At 44.3% G+C, this 19,272-nt stretch overlaps 1 protein-coding gene across 1 annotated transcript in view; it reads left to right on the forward strand.

Moving 5' to 3' along the window:
• Positions 1-31: 31 nt before the first annotated feature.
• MXRA8 (matrix-remodelling associated 8) overlaps positions 32-19,272 on the forward strand; it is a 20,796-nt gene continuing 1,555 nt past the window's right edge. Inside the window, exons 1-8 of the mRNA XM_009325165.1 lie at positions 32-254; positions 7,899-7,919; positions 8,354-8,662; positions 9,251-9,352; positions 10,637-11,095; positions 15,350-15,508; positions 16,612-16,642; positions 17,634-17,710. Of these exons, the coding sequence (XP_009323440.1) occupies positions 206-254; positions 7,899-7,919; positions 8,354-8,662; positions 9,251-9,352; positions 10,637-11,095; positions 15,350-15,508; positions 16,612-16,642; positions 17,634-17,710 (1,207 nt within the window). The 5' untranslated portion in view covers positions 32-205. The remainder of the gene's footprint in view (positions 255-7,898; positions 7,920-8,353; positions 8,663-9,250; positions 9,353-10,636; positions 11,096-15,349; positions 15,509-16,611; positions 16,643-17,633; positions 17,711-19,272) is intronic.

Below are 19,272 nucleotides of genomic sequence, written 5' to 3' on the forward strand. Positions count from 1 at the left end.
GAGTGTAGGGGGAGAGCAGAGTGGGGAGGTGGGGAATTGAAGTTGTAGGTGGAGTAATTCTGCAGAATATGAGCTGCTGTCCACAGCTTTCTGCGTGTAAATTGATGAGGTCATAGTGTTTTCCAGTTAGAAAAAAAAAAGTTTAAGGAAAAAAAGTCTTCAACTTGTTTTTCAAGAGAGACGAAAACACGGAGAAGCTGAAGAAATGGAGCAACTAGCAAAACTCCTTCTGTGGCAGATTTTGCTTCAGCAAAGTAAGCTCCTAGCTGATTGGCATGATGTTACTTGTTTTTATTTCAACTGCAGAGGACGGGGCTGGAAGTTGGCTAGAAGATTTTGAACGGTTATCTTTGTAAGATTTTGTTTAGATTCCTAAGTTAGCTGTGTTTTTGTCTGTGACGGGAGGGAGTCATGGATTTCTCATGCTTTTTGGAGAGGAAAGGGGAGAGAATGGAGAAATGTTTGAGGGTGTTTAAGCGGTACTCCATTCAGCATGTTTGTGCAATCTATTTTTTCTTATCAGTTACCTTGATCAGCAAATTCAAAAACAATAAGCTTGAATGTGAGTGCAGTAAAGCTTGCATAGTTAGATTTACATGATCCAAGGCTATTTTATACTTTTGAAGAGGCAGAAACAGCTGGTGTGTGTGTGTGTGTTCAGGATGGAGGAAAAAATTAAAGTGGGGTTTTTTTTGATTGTTTTTTTTTTCCTGTCAGCATAAAGACAGAGACATAGGAATTCACTTTTGGGTAAGGTGCCAGAAAGGGATGAGGACAGGTCTGATGAGCTTACAGTAACAGAATGGCTTGTACCTTTTCCTTAATCATAGTTTTCTGTAAGAGCTGAAAGCAGATTCAAGGTCCTGAGAGCCTGGCCCCAAGCTAAACAGAGAAACTCCAATAAGGCTTGGATGGCAGGAGAAGATTTGAGGATTAATTGCAAAACCCCAGCAAATCCACACTTGCAACACTTTGGGCTCTAAGGAAGGCACCTATGAGCAAAGGACCAATTACAGCTCTAAGAACATTATGGAGAGACTTCATTCAGGGTGCTGACAGTAGAAAGTGAGGAGCACAAGCTTTCTGGGGACCAGTGACACCCCTGTTCTTCACAGCCCTGTTAATGAAAGGCTGCGGCTAGCCACCTGAGCCTCTCAGAATTCTTCAGTATGAAGATGGAGTAAGCTGAAGAGTTCTCAGGTTGGTCCCTAATTAGTCTAGTTTCCATGTCACCACAGCATCTCCAGTTTTGCAATGCCTCAAGGCAAGGTTTAGGAATTGGCAACGTGCGGGATCAGTCATAGGGACAGAAGGGTTAAAGTGGCTCAGAAAACTAGTGTGTGGGGATGGGTTAAGCCTGGAGAAGGAGGAGAGGCCACATACTGTATTTCAGAAGCACCAACCAGTCCAGCTACTCCCCAGTGTGGTTTAGCATGTTGGCAGAGTTTGGGGAGCACCCAGGGCAGGAACAGCAGGTTGGGTTGCTGTAGAGCAGTGGGGGAGCTGCGTAGAGGCAACAGTATCCCACCTAAGGACGGATGATCTCTGACAGACTTTTTTCAGGTGTATTTTGGAGAGGGAACTGTCCGTATGCCAGGCAGCCCTGATGTTTGAGTCCTGCTATCCCCACACAAATCAGGTTATAACATAACGAGTGAAGACAGGAAGGGGAGAAGGGAGGAAATCCGTGCTGTTCCGTATTTGCTGAGATGATCCCTTCTGGAGAGGAACCACACCCTCAAGTGTTAATGTCTTGCAGGGAGGAACAGCACTGTGTTTGGAATGGCTCTACAAACTATTCTGTGGGCCTAGAGCCAACATGAAGTACACAGAGCAGAGAAGGGTTTATAAAGCTGAGCTAATATCTGAACTGTCTGTGAGAAAGTTAGGGCAAATCTGTGAGACATCCTGATTGTGCAGTGGCCAAGATGGCGATTGGTTTCTTGTACAGACGGAAGGCTTTCTCCTTTCTGCCGAAGCAGCACATTCTTGCTTTTTGCCGGTCCATGGGCATGTTCCTATCTGCAGAGAGGTGTTGGAATTGTTGGGACTAGATGGGTAGTTAAGGGCTCTCCAGCCCTGACATCCTTTTTGAAAGCAGAAGACTCTGCTGTTGAGAAAGTTGTCCCAGGAAGCCTTTAAAAATAAACAAACACAGAGACTTAGATAAAAGCCCAATTCAAAGCCTGGCTTGACCATCAGTTGGCTTTGCAAGGGAAACCTTGTTTTCCTGAAAAGCTTAGTCTTGCAGCCCTAGGCCAGCAGGGGCAGGTGGTGAATGGGAGATGTCTAGGTGGAACTGTATTGCTCACTATCTCCCTCCTTTGCCTCTTTGAGATGGGCCCAAATGTTACTCCTGGTTACTGGTCAGTGGGTTTTAAAAAAATGGCTACCAGAAGGGAGCTGAGCTCCTTTGTGTAGCTGCCACCTTGATGTTACTGCATCATAAGCCTTTATGGCCTCTTAGACGCTGGGTCAGCTCCCTAAAGAGTCAGGATGGAGCCACTGCCATTCTCCAAAAGTATTTGGAAATAGCTTGGTAGCACAGGCTGCTGTTTTTGCAATAATTGTGTAATGGCTCTACAGAGACCACTAAATCCTCTGCACAGACAATGGGATTTATGGGAGAAATAAGGAATCTGACACATACAGATTTCGTGAAGAACGTGTCCTTTCTCTAGGACTAGACCATCCCCCTGTGCCCCTAATGTAAAGGTGATGTCGCTTCCTTTTTCAAAAGAAAAAAGAAGCTGAGATAGACCAGGAGATGCTAGAGAAGGTGTGCAAAGGAATAATGAGCTGAGCTTACCTAGGCAAGCGGTGCGTCACCCTCACAAACTGTTGTTTCAACCTGCACACCTGGTGGGTTATGACAGTCATTTCTCCAGTGATGACTTTGTTTTCTTTCCTGCCCACCGCTACAATCTGGACTTCAGTGATGTTTATTGCCTTGTAAGGCACTGTTCCAGGCAGCTTATCCCCTCGCTCTGCTGCCATCGATGGCAAGGCTCTTCCTGAGTTCAGCAGAAGCACTGCAGGTAGAGCTGGTGTTGTCATGTCCTGTGGAGTGTATATGCCACTTGGCACTCAGGCTACCACTTAGGGTGTTCGCAGTTTCCTTTTCTGCTCTGGTAATCTTTCATCTTCCAGTATGAGACAAGAACTTAGTGGTTTCATTAGCACATGCATCTACCTGTGAAGCAGACCTTCTGCCAGCAGCTATCTCCAGGAGGAGAGAAGTGGTGCTATTGTTCAGGCAAGACTCAAGGGACAGTTTTCTGTGTGAACTGCTCCGAGGACACTGCCTATAGAGCTCTGAGTATGTAAGATGTCTTTCAGAGCCTGAGGCTTTTACTTCTAGTTTGCCTGCAGTTTTTGTGGCTTAATTCTTTACTTGAAAAGTGGATGGGACTCAAGAAGTAAGAGCTGGCTCTGCCTTTTACAAGGGATTAGGAAACGCTTTTGAGGGCTGCTTTCCTCTTCCTATATTGTGGGACCAGCAGAATACCTCTGGGATCCTGCTGAGAAGCATGCTGAGTTTGCACAGATCATGTCAGGGGACAGCATATAGATGTCTTTTTGTTGTTTTTTTGTGGGTACATCACACGGAGAGGACAAAGTGATTGAAAGCTACAGTGAGTTCTGTGTTGACAACTATTAAGGTATTTGGTAGTTTTGAAGCTCCGGGTCCTGGAGTCCTGTGATTACAGCAGTCTGAGCTTTCACTAGGTGCATAAATACTTTTTGATTTTTACAGTTGCAGGTTGGGAAATGTGACTCACCAAATTAACTGCTTCCAGGTTTATCCCAATCCTGTAGTTCATAAGCTGTTAACTTTGCTGCGTTACGGATATATCTCTGCCTTTGTTCAGTAGCTGCCATGTTACACAAACAATAACTTTAAAAAGCATGGCTGGGGGACATGCCTTGTTTGCTCTGCTTGTCTCACATAGCAGAGCTAGGTCTCATAGCAGAGGGAGGAGACTGAAAAGAGAAAAAGTCTTATTCCTTCTTTAACTACTGCTCTATGTTCAGGTTATTGAAGGTCAGTTGTTTTAAATTCCGTTTTCTCCAGGCATCCAAGAGATCAGAGACGTTCCAGATTCCTTAGATTTCTAAGTGATCTCATTTACAGCCATGTCAAATAAGTTTGAGTCTTATCCATGACCTGATGTGTATGTGCAGATTTCCAGCATTGCTGGGGAATAAGAACAATCAGTTCTTCCTTCTTTGTCTTGTGGAGTTCCCATGCCTCTTGTAAAGACTTGTCCTTTCTTTCCCTTTTAGAACTTTGCTTATTGGCTGCTATGCCACTGTCTTTTTGATATTCGCACCTACCACTTTTTCTGAGACTATGAATGGTACCCTAGGGCAGGCTTCAGACCCAAAGCTTCTGTCCAGAATCTGTGTGTGTGCGAGTGTGCGCAGACATGCAGTGAAAAACCCTTTCTCTTCGATGTCTGTCTCTGTGTTGAACTCCGACACAATACTTAACCATGCCTTCATCTTGGATGGGTTTTGTTCTAGTGCATAATGTCACTGTAACCCTGGGCCGTTCAGCTTTGTGTGGCAACACTCAGCGAGTCAAAATGGCAGTATGGTAAAATGCAGGCAAGGCATCAACAGGCCCTTCCCTTTTCCCAACAGGAAGCAACATCTCCTGGTCGCTGAGGGGCAGACCTAGAAAGACCCTGGAGTGTAATTGTCAAGTAAGCGAGAGTGCTCCTGCCCTGCTGCTTAGGGAGCTGCTAGCAGAAGCTTTAAGAGTGGAGGGAAAAAGAAGCTGTCAAAACCCACAAGACACAAGCTTTTCTTATCTAAAAGCTGTTACATTACAGACAACTTCACCGCTCCCTTGTTTGTATACAGAGAGTTGTGTTTGGAGGCATGCTGGAGAAATGCATGCAGCTGGCTGACAGGGCTCCAGCAGCCTAACCCGGCAAAAGGCCCCTGTGAGTGGGATAGAGAATTAGGACCTGGGTGGTCCTTACCATGCCAGCAGGGCCAGCTAAAAGATACAAAACTAGGGGTTAGTGCTATTGTTGGTTTAGGGCTGCGACAGGCTGCTGAGCAGAGCATATTGGAAGGCTTAGGTGGATACTTTTGTCAGTTGTTAGATTTATGATGCTGCATTTGGGCTCAATGTTTTTTACATTAACTTGCAAGAGGAAAGGAGAAAAGTAAATGCATTCCTCTTGCTGAGCCAGGAGAGGATGTTTCTGTAGCACCAAATCAATTTGCTGTTAATGAGCAGTAATGCAAGACTCTGGAAGCTCTGGCTGTGCAGCCAGGCAGCTCATAGACACCACTCCCTAGCACAGCAGTCGCTGTTCATGTTGTGATACTGTGTTGTGGCCTTGCCACAGGGCAAACAAGACCACTTCAGACACACGGGCATTGCTTTGTCGCACTGATACAAGTGGATGCTCTTGTGCTGAGAGCTGGTTGTCCTGTCGCAAGTGAGACTGATTTCTCCTGGAGAAGGCTGATTTGATGCTGTGAAACAGCTTTGTATCATTCCTTTGTTGTCCTAAGCTGAATCTAAGCCCTGGCTTTCAGGGGCAGAGGCTGGCAGCTTTCATATTTTACCATCAGGCATTTTGTAGCCTGTTAGGAGAGACCATCAAATGATGGAATTATAATGGCTTGTGTATGATGTCTCTTTCTTATATTCAGAGCAGTACAGACTTTGTGCAAGATTTTTTTTTTTTCTTTGTGATACTGAGATTATAAATGTAGAAAAAATAACTTCTATTTGGAGTGTCTTTGAACTGGCAGTTCAACAGATGGCGCTGCTCATTTTTGCTCTCTGGTGTCACTGTCCGGTGTTTTGTGATAGAAGGGAAGGGAACAGAGTTTATTCTCAGCCCATGCACAGGGGGTGTGGTTAAAATAGCCCCAGTCTGGAGTTAATTTATTCTGTTTTGAAATGCATAAATTCCACGGCTGGAAAAAAAAAAATACAGCCTTTGTCTGGAGGACATTGTGCCTATGACATTAGCAGGACAAAACATCTAATGATCTTGCTGAAACCCATTTGGGCTTGACTGGTTAGAGAGATGAATGATGTCATTGTGTTGGGAGTCTGAATCGTGCTCTCAAAGCACGATGCCAGGAGACCTCCTAGACCCCTCCTACACAAAGAGCAGGAGGGGCTGGACTAGAGAAATGCAGAAACAAAGGCATTAGTTCATTGCCTGCAAAGTTCTTCCTGCATAGATCCGAGTCACATGAGTTGGAGAGAGTTGCAGTTGCATCCAGAGCATTACAGTGTTAACTGTGCAGACCAGGAGAGTGAGCGGGAGAGACTCTGGGGGGGCATGCTCCCAAAGCGAGCATGTGTTTGCCCAGCAGAGTTCTGACAACAGCGTGTGTCGCGAGTGTGAAGCGAAACAGCCAAGTCACATCACTCCTCATTTGACAGGTAGACTCAGCATCCTGCAGAGTTACAGAATTCCCTCAATGCATTTATCCCACCATCAGTTTTATAGGAGTTTGGTTTGGAGTCTTGGAGATGAAAGTTATCTTTTGGCCCTCAATCTAGTGCATCAGCAGCGTGGATCCACTTCCCTCTACTTGGACAGCTCTAATCCCCAGCAAATGACCTGGGGTCAGCTCTGTCTCCAAGTCTCTTCAGGGCCTTTGCCTTAGCAGAGAAAGTTGACTGAGATGTGGGTGTCTGCTGGGGAAGAGATGGAAGTGAAACTGTCACATTTCATTTCACAGTGGTCAAACAGCACAAAAATGAACACGGTTTTAACTCGTCACATCTGGATAGTACTCCTCTACTCCCATCTGGTGAGACCCCACGGAGTACTGTGTCCAGCTCTGATGTCCTCAGTACAGGAAAGACATGGACCTGTTGGAGCGGGTCCAGAGGAGGCCCACAAAAATGATCAGAGGGCTGGAACACCTCTCCTATGAGGAAAGGCTGAGAGAGTTGGGGTTGTTCAGCCCGGAGAAGAGAAGGCTCTGGGGACACCTTAATGTGGCCTTTCAGTACTTAAAGGGGGCTTATAAGAAAGATGAGGACAGACTTTTTAATAAGGCCTCTTATTAGAACGAGGGGTAATGGTTTTAAACTAAAGGTAGATTCAGCCTAGATATAAGGAAGAAACTTTTTACAATGAGGGTGGTGAAGCACTGGCCCAGGTTGCCCAGAGAGGTGGTGGCTGCCCCATCCCTGGAAACATTCAAGGTCAGGTTGGACGAGGCTCTGAGCAACCTGATCTAGTTGAAGATGTCCCTGCCCACGGCAGAGGGGTTGGACTAGATGGCCTTGAGAGGTCCCTTCCAACCCAAACTATTCTGTGATTCTATGAACTGTTCTTGCCCTGCTGTTTCTGCTCCCGCCTTGTTATTTATGCAGGACCAATATCAGATCCTAAGATAATACTGGTGCCTCCCTTCCCCCTGCCTGCTCCTGCCTCCTTGGGTTCTTGTTTTTGTCTTACACAACATTTGTTAAATAGTTTCCTCTTGGGCAGAAGAGGCCTTTCAGACAGTTTTGGTGGGTGATACATTGACAGATAGCTTTGGTGTAATGTTTGAATAGCATGGTGGAAAAACTCTGTGACTATAGATGGTATGAAATAAAGACTTCAACTGTATGAAATTCAGTTGCAGGCTAAGCATATCCCACATTGCTCTTAAGCTTAAATTTGTTGGGTCAGGCACTGACTTTTGCTGTAAGTGTAGAGTGTCTGCTGCAGCATGGACCAACCAAGGTCTGAGCCTCTGGGCTTAACCACAATACACATGTTAAATAAGTGTATTAACAGAGAAGGGAGGAATAGATGGAATAATAACAACAGAGGAGGTGGCTGCTGACTATGAGTGTGTTTGTAGTTTTTTCTTCCTTTTGTTGTCAGTAACATTCTTTTTTTCTACTTTGACAGGTTCTGTTTATTTATATTCAGGTGAGTGACATTTTTGTAATCTGCCTGTTTTTGTGATCATGAGAAGAAGTGAGAGGGACCCTGATTTCATGATATGCGATGGGGGTTTCATTGCTAACTTCCATAGGCATGAACCATGCATCCCATGAACTAGTGTCTCTAAACTTTGATTAAACTGGGGATTAGGATTAGGAAGGGTAGGTAAGACAGGTCAAATCTACGATCCTGATAACAGATATCATAGACATCGCTTTCACTGAATGAAATCAGTGTTTTTGAGTGGCTTTCTATTGTATTTCTCCATGAGAGAGCTCTATGTTGGTCTTGAAAGTTACTTTATTTTGGGTGGAAGGTGTGCAGAGATTCTAGGACAGGTCTGAGTCCTACTCCAGCGTCTTCTTCGCGTGCCATTAATCTGGTAACTCTGTTTTTTGTTCTTTGCTCCTGGCTCTCAGTCCCAGCTGATGCCTCAAACCCAGACAGTGTTGTAGTGTCAGTGTTAAATATCAGTGCTACATTGGGGTCACAGGCTGTCCTGCCCTGCAAGAGTTATCGCATGGTGTGGACCCAGGATCGTCTGAATGACCGCCAGCGTGTAGTCCACTGGGACGTGTACAGCAACTATTATGGAGGTAACAAGATGGAGAGGCTATGTGACATGTACTCAGCTGGAGATCAGCGTGTATACAGCTCCTACAACCAAGGGAGGATATTCATGCCCCAGAATGCATTTACAGATGGCAACTTCTCCTTGGTGATCAAAGGTACTAAACAGCATCTTTTCTCCCTGTGCTATCTGCAAAATGGAGGATTTGTGACTAAATTAACTTAGTATTTTTCAGTGAAAACGGCTATTTTACAGAGCATTTTCTATAAATAAATAAATAAATATCAGTCTAATGAGGTTAATGAGGTTCTCTGAAGCACTGGCAATAGTGTTTTATTTCCCTTTGAAACAGTCCCATTTTAAAAGAGAATTGGTAACAACTCATTGCCTGAAAGTCACTTGGGCTTCTTGTGGACCTTTGACTGTGTTTCAGTTCCTGAACTATAAACCCGAGATTGTCATTCTTCCTACGCCTGCTCTTAGCTTAACTTAAATCGGCTTTCTTTTTCCGTCTGTTAATACAAATACATTCCATGCAACAGCAAATAAACTGAACAAATTATTATATTAGGTGAGATGATTCTTCTCTGTTTAGCCCACCCCGGTGATAAGGATGGGTTAGAACCAAGTTATATAAAGGCCCTTTTGCATCCCTACAAGCATTTGGGAAACAGTATAAATGACAAAAGTAATCACTGTCTCAGCATAAAACATTCAACTTCCCCTCTCTTCCCTGTTGTACTAGATGTTGCAGAGAGTGATGAAGGCACATATTCTTGTAATCTTCACCATCACTACTGCCACTTATACGAAACTGTGAAAATCCAACTAGCTATCACCAAGAAAGGTAGGTGCGGCAGACAGTTTGGTGTTCCTTTCTGCAAGGGACCTGGTCTGGCAACTGGAGTCCAGTGGCCACCAGGACTGTAGAATTCACAGCGGGGCTTGTGTGCTGATCGACGGTAGGCCTTGCGTGCTGTTCTGCTGCTGTCGGAGAAGAGCAGTGTGGATGCAGGGTTTTGCCTATGCCTTCTCCGTTGCAGGTTCAGGGCACAGATGCCACAAGAGGCTTGGAAAGCATCAGGAGGCAGTGGTGCTCACTATGCTGTTTGCTATCAGATGCCCTGAGTTTCAGAAACTTTATTCAACGTGTGATACTTACGAACCTTTCTCCTTTCTTGGCATGTGCCAAACAATACATGGAGCCTGTTAAGTTAAATGTTTACTCTAGGCAGCCCAATTAGCTAACTGTCCTGTTACTGCTCCAGCAGTAGAACATCCTTAGTAACAATCCATCATCAGTCAGGTTAGCCACAAAGATCTGCCTTGTACATTGGTTGGTGAGCTTACCCTGAGACACCTGTAGTTAAAAAGCCTCCTCAAGTTACCACAGCTTAACTCCAGCTCTAAAAGCAAGCTTCTAAGGGGCTGTTGGCAACTGCAGTGTGTGCCACCCATGCCACACATGCATCACTACTGTCTCATTTAAATAGACTTTTGTATAATGTGGAAGTGAAGTTACTGGGGCTGATTGTGCTGGGAAGTTGTTGAAGGGCTGATTGGATAGTAGAGAAGTGCATCTCTTCTGCTGCTGTTCTCCCAGCTTCTATGCAATAAAAACACCCAGGCAGGCCTGTGAGCCCCAGTCTGCTCATCTGTGTTTTGGTTCTTCTGTTATTCCTTTTCAAGAACAAAATACAGTGCTTCTTGAACTTTTCTGGTAATTAGGGCATTTGTGAGTAGAAAAGCATTTCCTGCTTGGAGAATTGGGATACAGCATACTGAAGACAAAATCTGTTGTTCTCGTTCCATTCTTAGTCTGTAGAGAGAATATACTTCCTGCTTTCTGAAGCAAGATATTAACTCTCAGTTATAAGGAAAAGAAAGTGGTCTTGCTTAATGCACTGACCTAGGATGTAGAAGATAAAGGTGTATTTCTTTACCAACAGCTGAATTAAGTGTGAACAAGGCACACTACCCCTGTGGCGCTTCAAGATCTTTGGAGGGGATGTGTTACAGGATTGCAGGGTCTGAGAGCAATCTTAGGTGTGCCTGGGTGTCCTTAAGCATAGGACAAGTATGTAAAGATGCACGTACCAAGGTTGCACAACTTGTATTGTCTCCGTTACAGCTGAAGATGCAAATCAGTACTGGGATGGGGAAAAGCCTGTGATTGTTGCCCAAAAAGGCAGCACAGTGATGCTCCCCTGTGTGAACCATAACCACATCTGGACCGAACGGCACAGTGAAGAGGAACAACAAGTGGTGCACTGGGACAGGCAGCCCCCAGGCGTTCCTCATGACCGGGCTGACCGCCTCATTGATCTGTACGCCTCTGGTGAACGCCGTTCTTACGGACCTCTCTTCATTCGTCAGAAGATGAACATCACTGACACAGCCTTTGCCCTGGGTGACTTTTCCCTGCGGATTTCAGAGCTGGAAAGTGCAGATGAAGGCACTTACTCCTGCCACCTGCACCATCACTACTGTGGCCTGCATGAGCGCCGGATCTACCAAGTCTTTGTGACGGAGCCAGTGAGAGAGAAGAAGGTGGTGAACCTCACAACTCACAACATTGCCCCAGCCATAGGTAAGTGGCCTTTGGAAGTGGTTCTCCTGACTGAGGAAGAGATAAGTATCTACAGTTGCACCTTTGAGTTCTAAAGAGCTCAGTAAGTCACAGGACAGGAATGTGACGTGTTACTCCCCATCATCACCTCAGGAGGCCTTTGCCCCAAGTGCCAAAACGTCCTTACCTTTTCTGTCCCTCCGTAGTGGTCTGCAGGGATCACTTTAGTGCCAGCAGGAGGGAGGGTAGTCAAGGCAAACCTGTGCCCTGCAGAAGTACCGTAGACACCGCTGAAGTGAAGGTGCCATGTAGAGCAACACTGAGGTTTCCTCTATGAAGGTTTCTCACATTGGAGCCAGCAGCTGTTCCTGCCCTTAGGGTTACAAGAGTAGATGAGGTCTTGCCTCCCTCACTACTAGTATATGGCTCTAGTGTATGGGCTTGCTTGTTTCTGAGCTATTTCCATTACATTGGTATACCCGGAGCTGCATGCGTAGCAGTACTGGTGAGGATCCTGTGGAGCTGCTTTAACACTCTGCTGCACCAAAAGTGGTGTCCCACCCATCAGGGTTAATTACCCGGCTTGCAGTGCTGTAGTGACATCATGTCCAGCTCCTGTTTTGTTTGCTCCAGGGCAATTCTGCAGCCTGTTCTGCTCTGCAATGCTGACATTGACATGCCCTAAGGCAAACAAGCTGTTTTTCTAACAGGCTCCCTTTCCTGATTGCTTTTATGGAACAGGAGAGAAGGTGTGGGGCGGGGGTTGATTCTGCTCTGCCGTTGCTGTTACAACATGCCACTATTCTCACCAGTGTAGATCATCAGTGTTTCTCTCCCCTTTACACTGGGTTTTAGGCTGTGCAAGATGCCAGATTGTGCAGGATCAAGCACCAGGAATTTTCCTCCACCCCTCACCTTTTTTTTTTTTTCCCCCTTAAACCAATTTTCACATTTTCCACTGCAGTGAGCTATCATCTGACAGCCTGTCCAAACTCAAAACCATCATGCTTAGTTCAGGCAGAAAAATAAAATAAAAATCCCAAGTTTAATTTTTTTTTTAAAGTCTTTTGGGTATAGCTCCTTATCAACATTTTAAAATATTCATTGTGGTTTAATATTTATTGGCTGCTTAATACAGAATTTTGACATGCTTCATATATTTTTAAATAGGTCTATTCTTCTGTAGCAATTGGCTTTTTCAAGTCACAGAAACCTAAACCTCCCCGGGGACTAAGGTTGGTGTCCAGAAAACCCAGGGAGTGCTAAAGAAAAGTGGCTGGTGGGGCTGAGCTGACATGGAGGCCAGGACGTACAAGTGTCAGTCTCCCTGCCCGCGGCCCTTTTGCTGCCCTTGAGCCCTATCCAGATCACACTGTGGAGATGAAAACTAGATCTTGTTTTCAGAGTTGCCCACCCAGGAATTTATTCCTCTCTTTCCTGGATGTTGTCCTGCTTGTTCCTGAATAGTTACCTATCTACTCAGAAGTTAGAACCTACGAGTAATTTAACCTGCCTGGGATGTCTCAGTTTGGTAGTAGTGCCCTCGGTGCTGGAGGAACTTGCCTTCCTGAGAAAAGCCATTTTCACTGTCAAAAAGAACAGCCTTAGAAGAACTTTGTCCCCTACGGACAGTGAACGCTCAGCTGGTCTGAGAGCATCACACACAAAAATGTGCTGAGTTGATGGGAATGTGAAAGAAGCTGAGACATCCGGAATGCCTTTTTCAAACCCACTGCTATGAGGAGCCTGCTGGAACATGCCCTATTTGTGTATAGCAGGAAAGGCTGAGATATTGCCCGGTTCCATGAAAAACTGTATAGAACTCTTCTGGGGATATAACATAAAGCCAAAATGAAACATAGGGAGATAACAAAAGCAAAGCAATGAGGTTTTTCAGCAAGCAGCTATAGTTTCTGGCATAGCTCCAAGGTGCGGAGCCATTTCCAGACAGGAAACTTTGTCCTGTTTTGAATATAAGCATGAGCTCAATTCTGCTCTCAGTCTCAGCAGTATAAATGTGGTGAATGACTACTAATTCAGTGCATTTTTACTCTGCGTTTGCTTTGGAGTAAGTGATTGAAGAATGGCATCTGCTGTGTCTCATGCTTATTGCTAAACTATTCTCAATCCTTTGCCAGCCTTGAAAAGAAAATGGGCCACATAACCAGCAACTGTGAGCTCTCTTGGTAGAGAGCTCTCCATTTTTCCCAGCAGAAGAATCTGACCCTTGACACTTTGGTAAAGTAAAGTAAAGGCACCTCTGTTCTAACTTTTTCCCCCCACCATTAAAATTTATTTTCCAGTAGTTAAGCCAGACCATGTGAGTGAATTGGAGGCAGATGGGCACGCCATGGTGAGACATACTGAAAGATCAGATCTTGGTTACAGAATAAACCTTCATCGCGTCAGCTTAAATTCGGATATAACATTAGGATGAGGAGGAGAGTCTGTTTTACCTTGGTGATACTATTCTAGGCGCTGCCATTATCGACTAGGTGCGATTGAATCAACCATTACTCTGTGCCTCAGTTTCCCCAATTATAAAATGGGATATATTCTACTGCCTTCCCAGTGATGCACTTTGAAGTCCACCAGTGATGCTTTGTCAAAACACTAGTATGACAAGTATTTTTAATATTACTTGATTGAGTAAGCCAAGGAGACTCGAAGTTACTGAATCTCTGCTTCCACTGTTTGTTTTTGCAGTGACCTCTCCAATGTTGACTAAAGTTTAACTCCGCTCCTACCCTATCTTGCAGTATTGTGGGAAAGCAAAAAGCCAGGAATAGAATGCATTGGTTTGCTGACTTCTGGCTCAACAGCTGCTCCAGTGGCTACCATCTCATTATGGCAGCGGCTGAAGAAGCCCTTCACGGTCCAGAGATTTGTTAAAGTAGAACTGTCATGTATACTGTTTGCAGCTTTGCAAGTGGGTTTTTTGGTTTGGTATTTTTTAGCTTAGCAGTGGTGAAAAACACATGCTAATTTTCAGCACTATAGCCAGCAAGCACACAGCATATAGCAATGCCAGTGAAAAGTGGAGTGTTGCTGGAGTGGAGGGCTGGGCTACCAGAACAGAGGATATGCTAAAACCTCTCGATTTTCTAGGACTGCTGTTAGCATTAGCAAACGATCATCTCTGGTTTCAAAGTGTTTATTTCAATCCACTGTCGTCTGATTTGATTTTATTGTTGGTGGGTTGGTGTTTTTAAATGCTGGAAACAAACTACCCGACAAACTGGAACCAGTCACTATGCCAGCAGTTCCAAAAACGTCAACATTTCTCACAGTAGAACACATCTGTTAAATGGTACTGTGGCTTTTGGGATATTTTCTCCCATCTTTCCCTTTATTTCCCTGACTAATTTACAGGGTAAAACTCCCAAGAGAATGGTAGGCCAGAACTCTGTACTGGTTCTTGCCTGGTGCTCTGTGAATGTTCCCTGTTAGGGGGAGAAGGTGTCGCTTTCAGCTCTGTTTGGAAGAGAAAAGCCTTCCCCAGCACAGTGTGTCTTATGGGTTTGCTGTCTGTGCCTGGGCTGGATTTGTCCACTCCTCTGACTATGGCAAGCAGAGAAGTCGCTTCCTCTTTATATGTGTAAAACATTGACCTATTTATTTGAGATCTACAAAAATGTTCCACATAAGAGTTTTGAGTTACCCTTCTCTGTGCTGTGGAACTGAAATGCTGCTGCACCCACAAATGGAATGGAATCTTGGCTTTTCTTTGTGGGTTTTTATTTTATTTATTTTATTGATTTTTATTTTATTTAAAAGGAAACTCATTCTTTGGCATTGAAAATTCCTCCCACTCTGTAAATTATAACCCTTGGCAGGGAGGAGCTGCTTCATACTTTAGCTGTCTGGAGCCGAAGCAACGTGGTGTGTGTGTTGTAAGGGACCCAGAGGCGGGTTGTGTTACCCTGCAGAAAGACTTGGGGCTGTCTAGTGTGGCTTCTTTCTGGACTTCCCTTCTGCAGTAAACAAGAACACACTGATAGCCAGGCAGCAGCAAGGGAATGTGCAACAGTCATCGTTAATACTTCATGCTCCTGGGAAGTATAATGGTCTTGTGAAGAGCACAGGCATCTTCCATCTGACAAAGGTGCAGTATGTTGTAAATTAGGCAGCCATTTGCCCTTTACTTAATGCAGTTCAGAAGAGTTTCTCACTGAACATGCTTTTCGGGCCCACATATGGGCGCATGTGTGAATGTGCTTTGCTTTGGATGCAAATTACAATTATCAGCCTGTTCTCCTTTTCCTTTGCCATCAGATCCAAATGTTGTCAGGGGCCACAATGTAATAAATGTCATCATCCCTGAGAGCCGGGTGCACTTCTTCCAGCAGCTGGGCTACATCCTGGCAACTCTGCTGCTCTTCATTATCCTCCTCATCATCGTTGTCCTCATCACCCGCAAGCGCCGGCAGAGAGGTAAGTGCTGGAAAAGACCAACCCTGTAGTGCTTATAAGGATATCTCATGACAGGAGAGCTGATTCTGCAAATAATTACTGCAAAGCACAATGCTGAAGGCAGTGACCCTCTTCTGGAAAACCAGCAACCTACGCAGTGGGGAGTCTTTGCAGGTGCTGATGCCAAGAGAGATTCATTAGTGTGGTGTAAAAATTTCTAGGCCTTGATTTGCTGAGTTGCTCCGTTGTAAGCGAGAAGAAAATTGGAACCGCTAGATAGTTGCTTTTTACAAGTGGAATTTATTTAGAGCAGAAGGCCCACATGCATCCCTTAGGAGCTAAGGTGTCTAAGTCCTTGCTGGACTCCCTGTGCTGGGTGACTCTTTGTGTGCAATTAGATAAATGAACACTGAGATCTTTTGGCGACTTCCACACAAATCGTTTTGGATGCCACACAAAAAGCAAATACCAGGGAATTTCTGTCTTCTGGTGTGTTGTTTGGAGTACAACATTCATCCTTATTTGCGTGTCAGGGGATTAGCACCAACACAAAATGGGGCTATCTCCACTGACTTAAGTGGAGTTACTTTGCAATCACAGAGGGGACAGACTCCTGGCCCTGGCCTTTGAATGGAAAAGAGGAGCCTGAAATCATCACTCCTTGCAGGGTGGGGTGAGACAGGAGTGTAGTTCGATGCCTGGCATGTGGGAGGCTGATAAAAACCAGCATCTGTAACACGTGATAGATGCAGGCCTAGGCAATGAGCTGGGGATGGGAAAGCGCAGCACCAGGACACAAGAGATGACAGGTGTGGTTAATATTTTTGTAATAAATGGGAGGTGGAAAGAAATTAAATATGGCAATTGCTGTAGTTTCTCGTGGCTGGTCATCTGTAGATCTGGGAAAACCACTGGAAAGCTGGTGAGTAAAGGAAAGGGAAGCTCCCTGTGGCAGTGGAACACGCATGAATTCTTGTGTATTGGAGGGATTGTGAAAGCGATCTTTGTAAGCATCATAATAAGGAACACTGAATAAGTATTAGGTGTTATTGTTATCACTGTTATCTGGGAGGGGTTGGTTGGACTGGAAACGACTGCTCATTCTGTTTCTTCTCCCTGTTTAGGTTATGAATACAATGTGAAGAAATATGGAGAGTAAGTATAATTACAGGGTCTACTCTCTATGATTAGAATACATAAAAATGAACTTATGGGCCCCAACCCTCAGTTGTCATTAAGAGCCTAAAACAGCTGAGGATCTGATTAGTACGAGTACAGCCATGTAAAGCATAGACTGTTTGATAGAGTTTATTCATTGCTTTCCACCAATTCTTTTGCAGCTTTACACTCTAGTCATTATTAGTGTAATGTTCCCAGGAATATACACTTGCATAATGATTGCATACGAGGGAGTGACTTCCATGCTGTCAAAGTACAGAAGGAGAGAATGTTTGTAGGGCTGATTTGGCAATTGCATTTCCTCTCGCTATACTTTGGGAACTGATTCACAGATCATGTTTCTGTGAGATGTCATTAGGAGTTAGTGGTAAAGGCGTAATGCACAGATCTACTGTAAACATTACTGTGAGACTGGGGCCAAGATCGCGTAGCTGGGTTCCTTTATGTTTTATTATGTATTATTAAAGTGGAAGAGATGGGGAAGTTCCAGTACAGATTGGGTCCTCATTCTTCTAAGCTCTGGACAAACACATGGGGGAAAAAAGAGCCAGCTAGCCAGAGATCTCAAGGTGTTAATAGAAAAGGCAGTGAAAGGGAGAGAGAGGAGAACCGGATTCACTAGTAAGCAGTATGACCTTCTGAAATCCCATAGGTTAGGGGCAAAGACAGGAAAAATACCCATGTACAAGGGCTGCCAATGCTGTTATCTATCTGTCATGCTTTCTCCAGGGAAGCCTTGTAGAAACTGGAAAGGATTCTGTAAGGATTGCTGTGAAAATCACCAGTATTTAATAGAGAATGAAATCTCCTATGGATTTTTTCAGCTTTTCTCCAGATATATAGCAAATAAACACTGTAAATGAAATTCTCTAAAGTAGCATTAGAAAAGCTACTGTGAAAAAGTGTGAAAGGAAGCTGTTATTGAAGGATGTGACAATACCATTTTTCACTGTTATTCCTTTTTCAGGAAGGATGTAAATCTTAAAGAATTTACAGTCGACACAACAGATCTGACTCAATACAAAAGTGAAGACATCAGGCTGGGTATGCATCAACTAGCAACCATTCTCCAAACCAGGTCAAAACTCGTTATAACTGAGGATTTTCTAATGGCATTTAGATGTCCATTTTGAAATGATTTAACCTCCTGATTCTAAATGGCAACTTTGAGAATCTCAACCCACAAGTCAGTGCAAGCAGGGGGACTGCAGCTGGAGAGGGCAGTCGTGACTTTTGAGTTTAACTAGAGGCTGATTGATGAGGTTGGTCAGTAATGAGGCACAGCTTCTTTTGTTTCACTGGGCTGCTTTGACGTACACCTGAAAGCCAAATTCAAGTGAGTACAAAACAATGTAGAATGAGATCAAGACAACATCTAGGGAAGAGGATTCCTCAAATTTAAGCGGTTTGTTTAGGGAAGAGGATCAACAAGGCAGTTCTCTAGAATCTCCTGTCCAAGAAACTAAAAGCATTTGTCAATATATCATCATTCTACAGTACATAAAAACTAGCTCAAAGTGTGAGTGATCTGGAGAAGAAAATTAGATCAACATTCTTTAGTACTAACTACTGACCTTGTCATCTCTCTTGAAAGTGGGTATGAACTGTAGTTGAAGTGGGGATAAAGAGAAGTCATGAGTTACCTGAGTTCATTGCCTCCACCTTCTATTGAAGCCAGTTTGGTTTAACTTTCTACAATTTCATCCTCTCTGGATGTCAAATCATTTAGTGAACCCTTTGGCCTTTTATCAAGATCTGTGATAGCAATTAGGACAAATAAACTTGGGGAACATGATAGGAAGAAAATTTGCAACAAAGGTCTTAGAATACAAAAGATAGAAAATACAAAAACCACTGGAGCTCATGGTAACATGAAACATACTGAAAAGAGGGGAAGGAGGCTAATCTCACTGGTGATCTGTGAAAGTATTTTTGCTGGGATATGTAGGACTGACTCAGGGAGCTTATAACATTCCTGAAAATGGATGCTTGAAGGTGCAGCCTTGAGTTTATTGTGTCAGTAATCGATGAGGGGTGTCTTCTTGCTTGGACTTGGAGTGGATTGTCTGTAAAGCAAAAATGATCCTCTTGTCTGCACTACCCTGACATTCCTGAAGACTTGCCATGATGCCAAGTTCATACCTGCTGCAGCTTGTTGTATGTCAGTGAACATGTTGATAAACCAGGAAACAATTGAGTCTGTCCCTTTTTTTTTCCCTCTGTGCACCCCCAGTAAAGGTACAACCTTTAAAAGAACAAGCTGACAAACTTTAGGTCCCCAGCTACAGAATTGCTGTAAGGGGCCCTATAAACAAGAGGTAGATACAAAATCTGAAGTAAAGAACAAAGGAGTTGCAGAGGGTGGGTTGCAAACCAGGACAGCAGCAAGTACAAATTCTTCTCTGTATGTCTCAGGAGAGTTCCCCTGTGAGCAAATTCTTTGAGTAACTGCATCAGTCACCTTCAGGTGAGCTTCGCATAGATAATCCAGAGCTTTTTGTTACATGCTGGAAGAATCTGTGATACCTACGAGGAGCAGGAAGCTGAAGTATGCATAACTGATTAGTGCCAGGGGCAAAAATTAAGTTGTAGCAGCTTTCCTTTTC

Source organism: Pygoscelis adeliae, unplaced genomic scaffold (genome assembly GCF_000699105.1).
Source record: "Pygoscelis adeliae isolate BGI_AS28 unplaced genomic scaffold, ASM69910v1 Scaffold36, whole genome shotgun sequence".
Lineage (NCBI taxonomy): Eukaryota > Metazoa > Chordata > Aves > Sphenisciformes > Spheniscidae > Pygoscelis > Pygoscelis adeliae.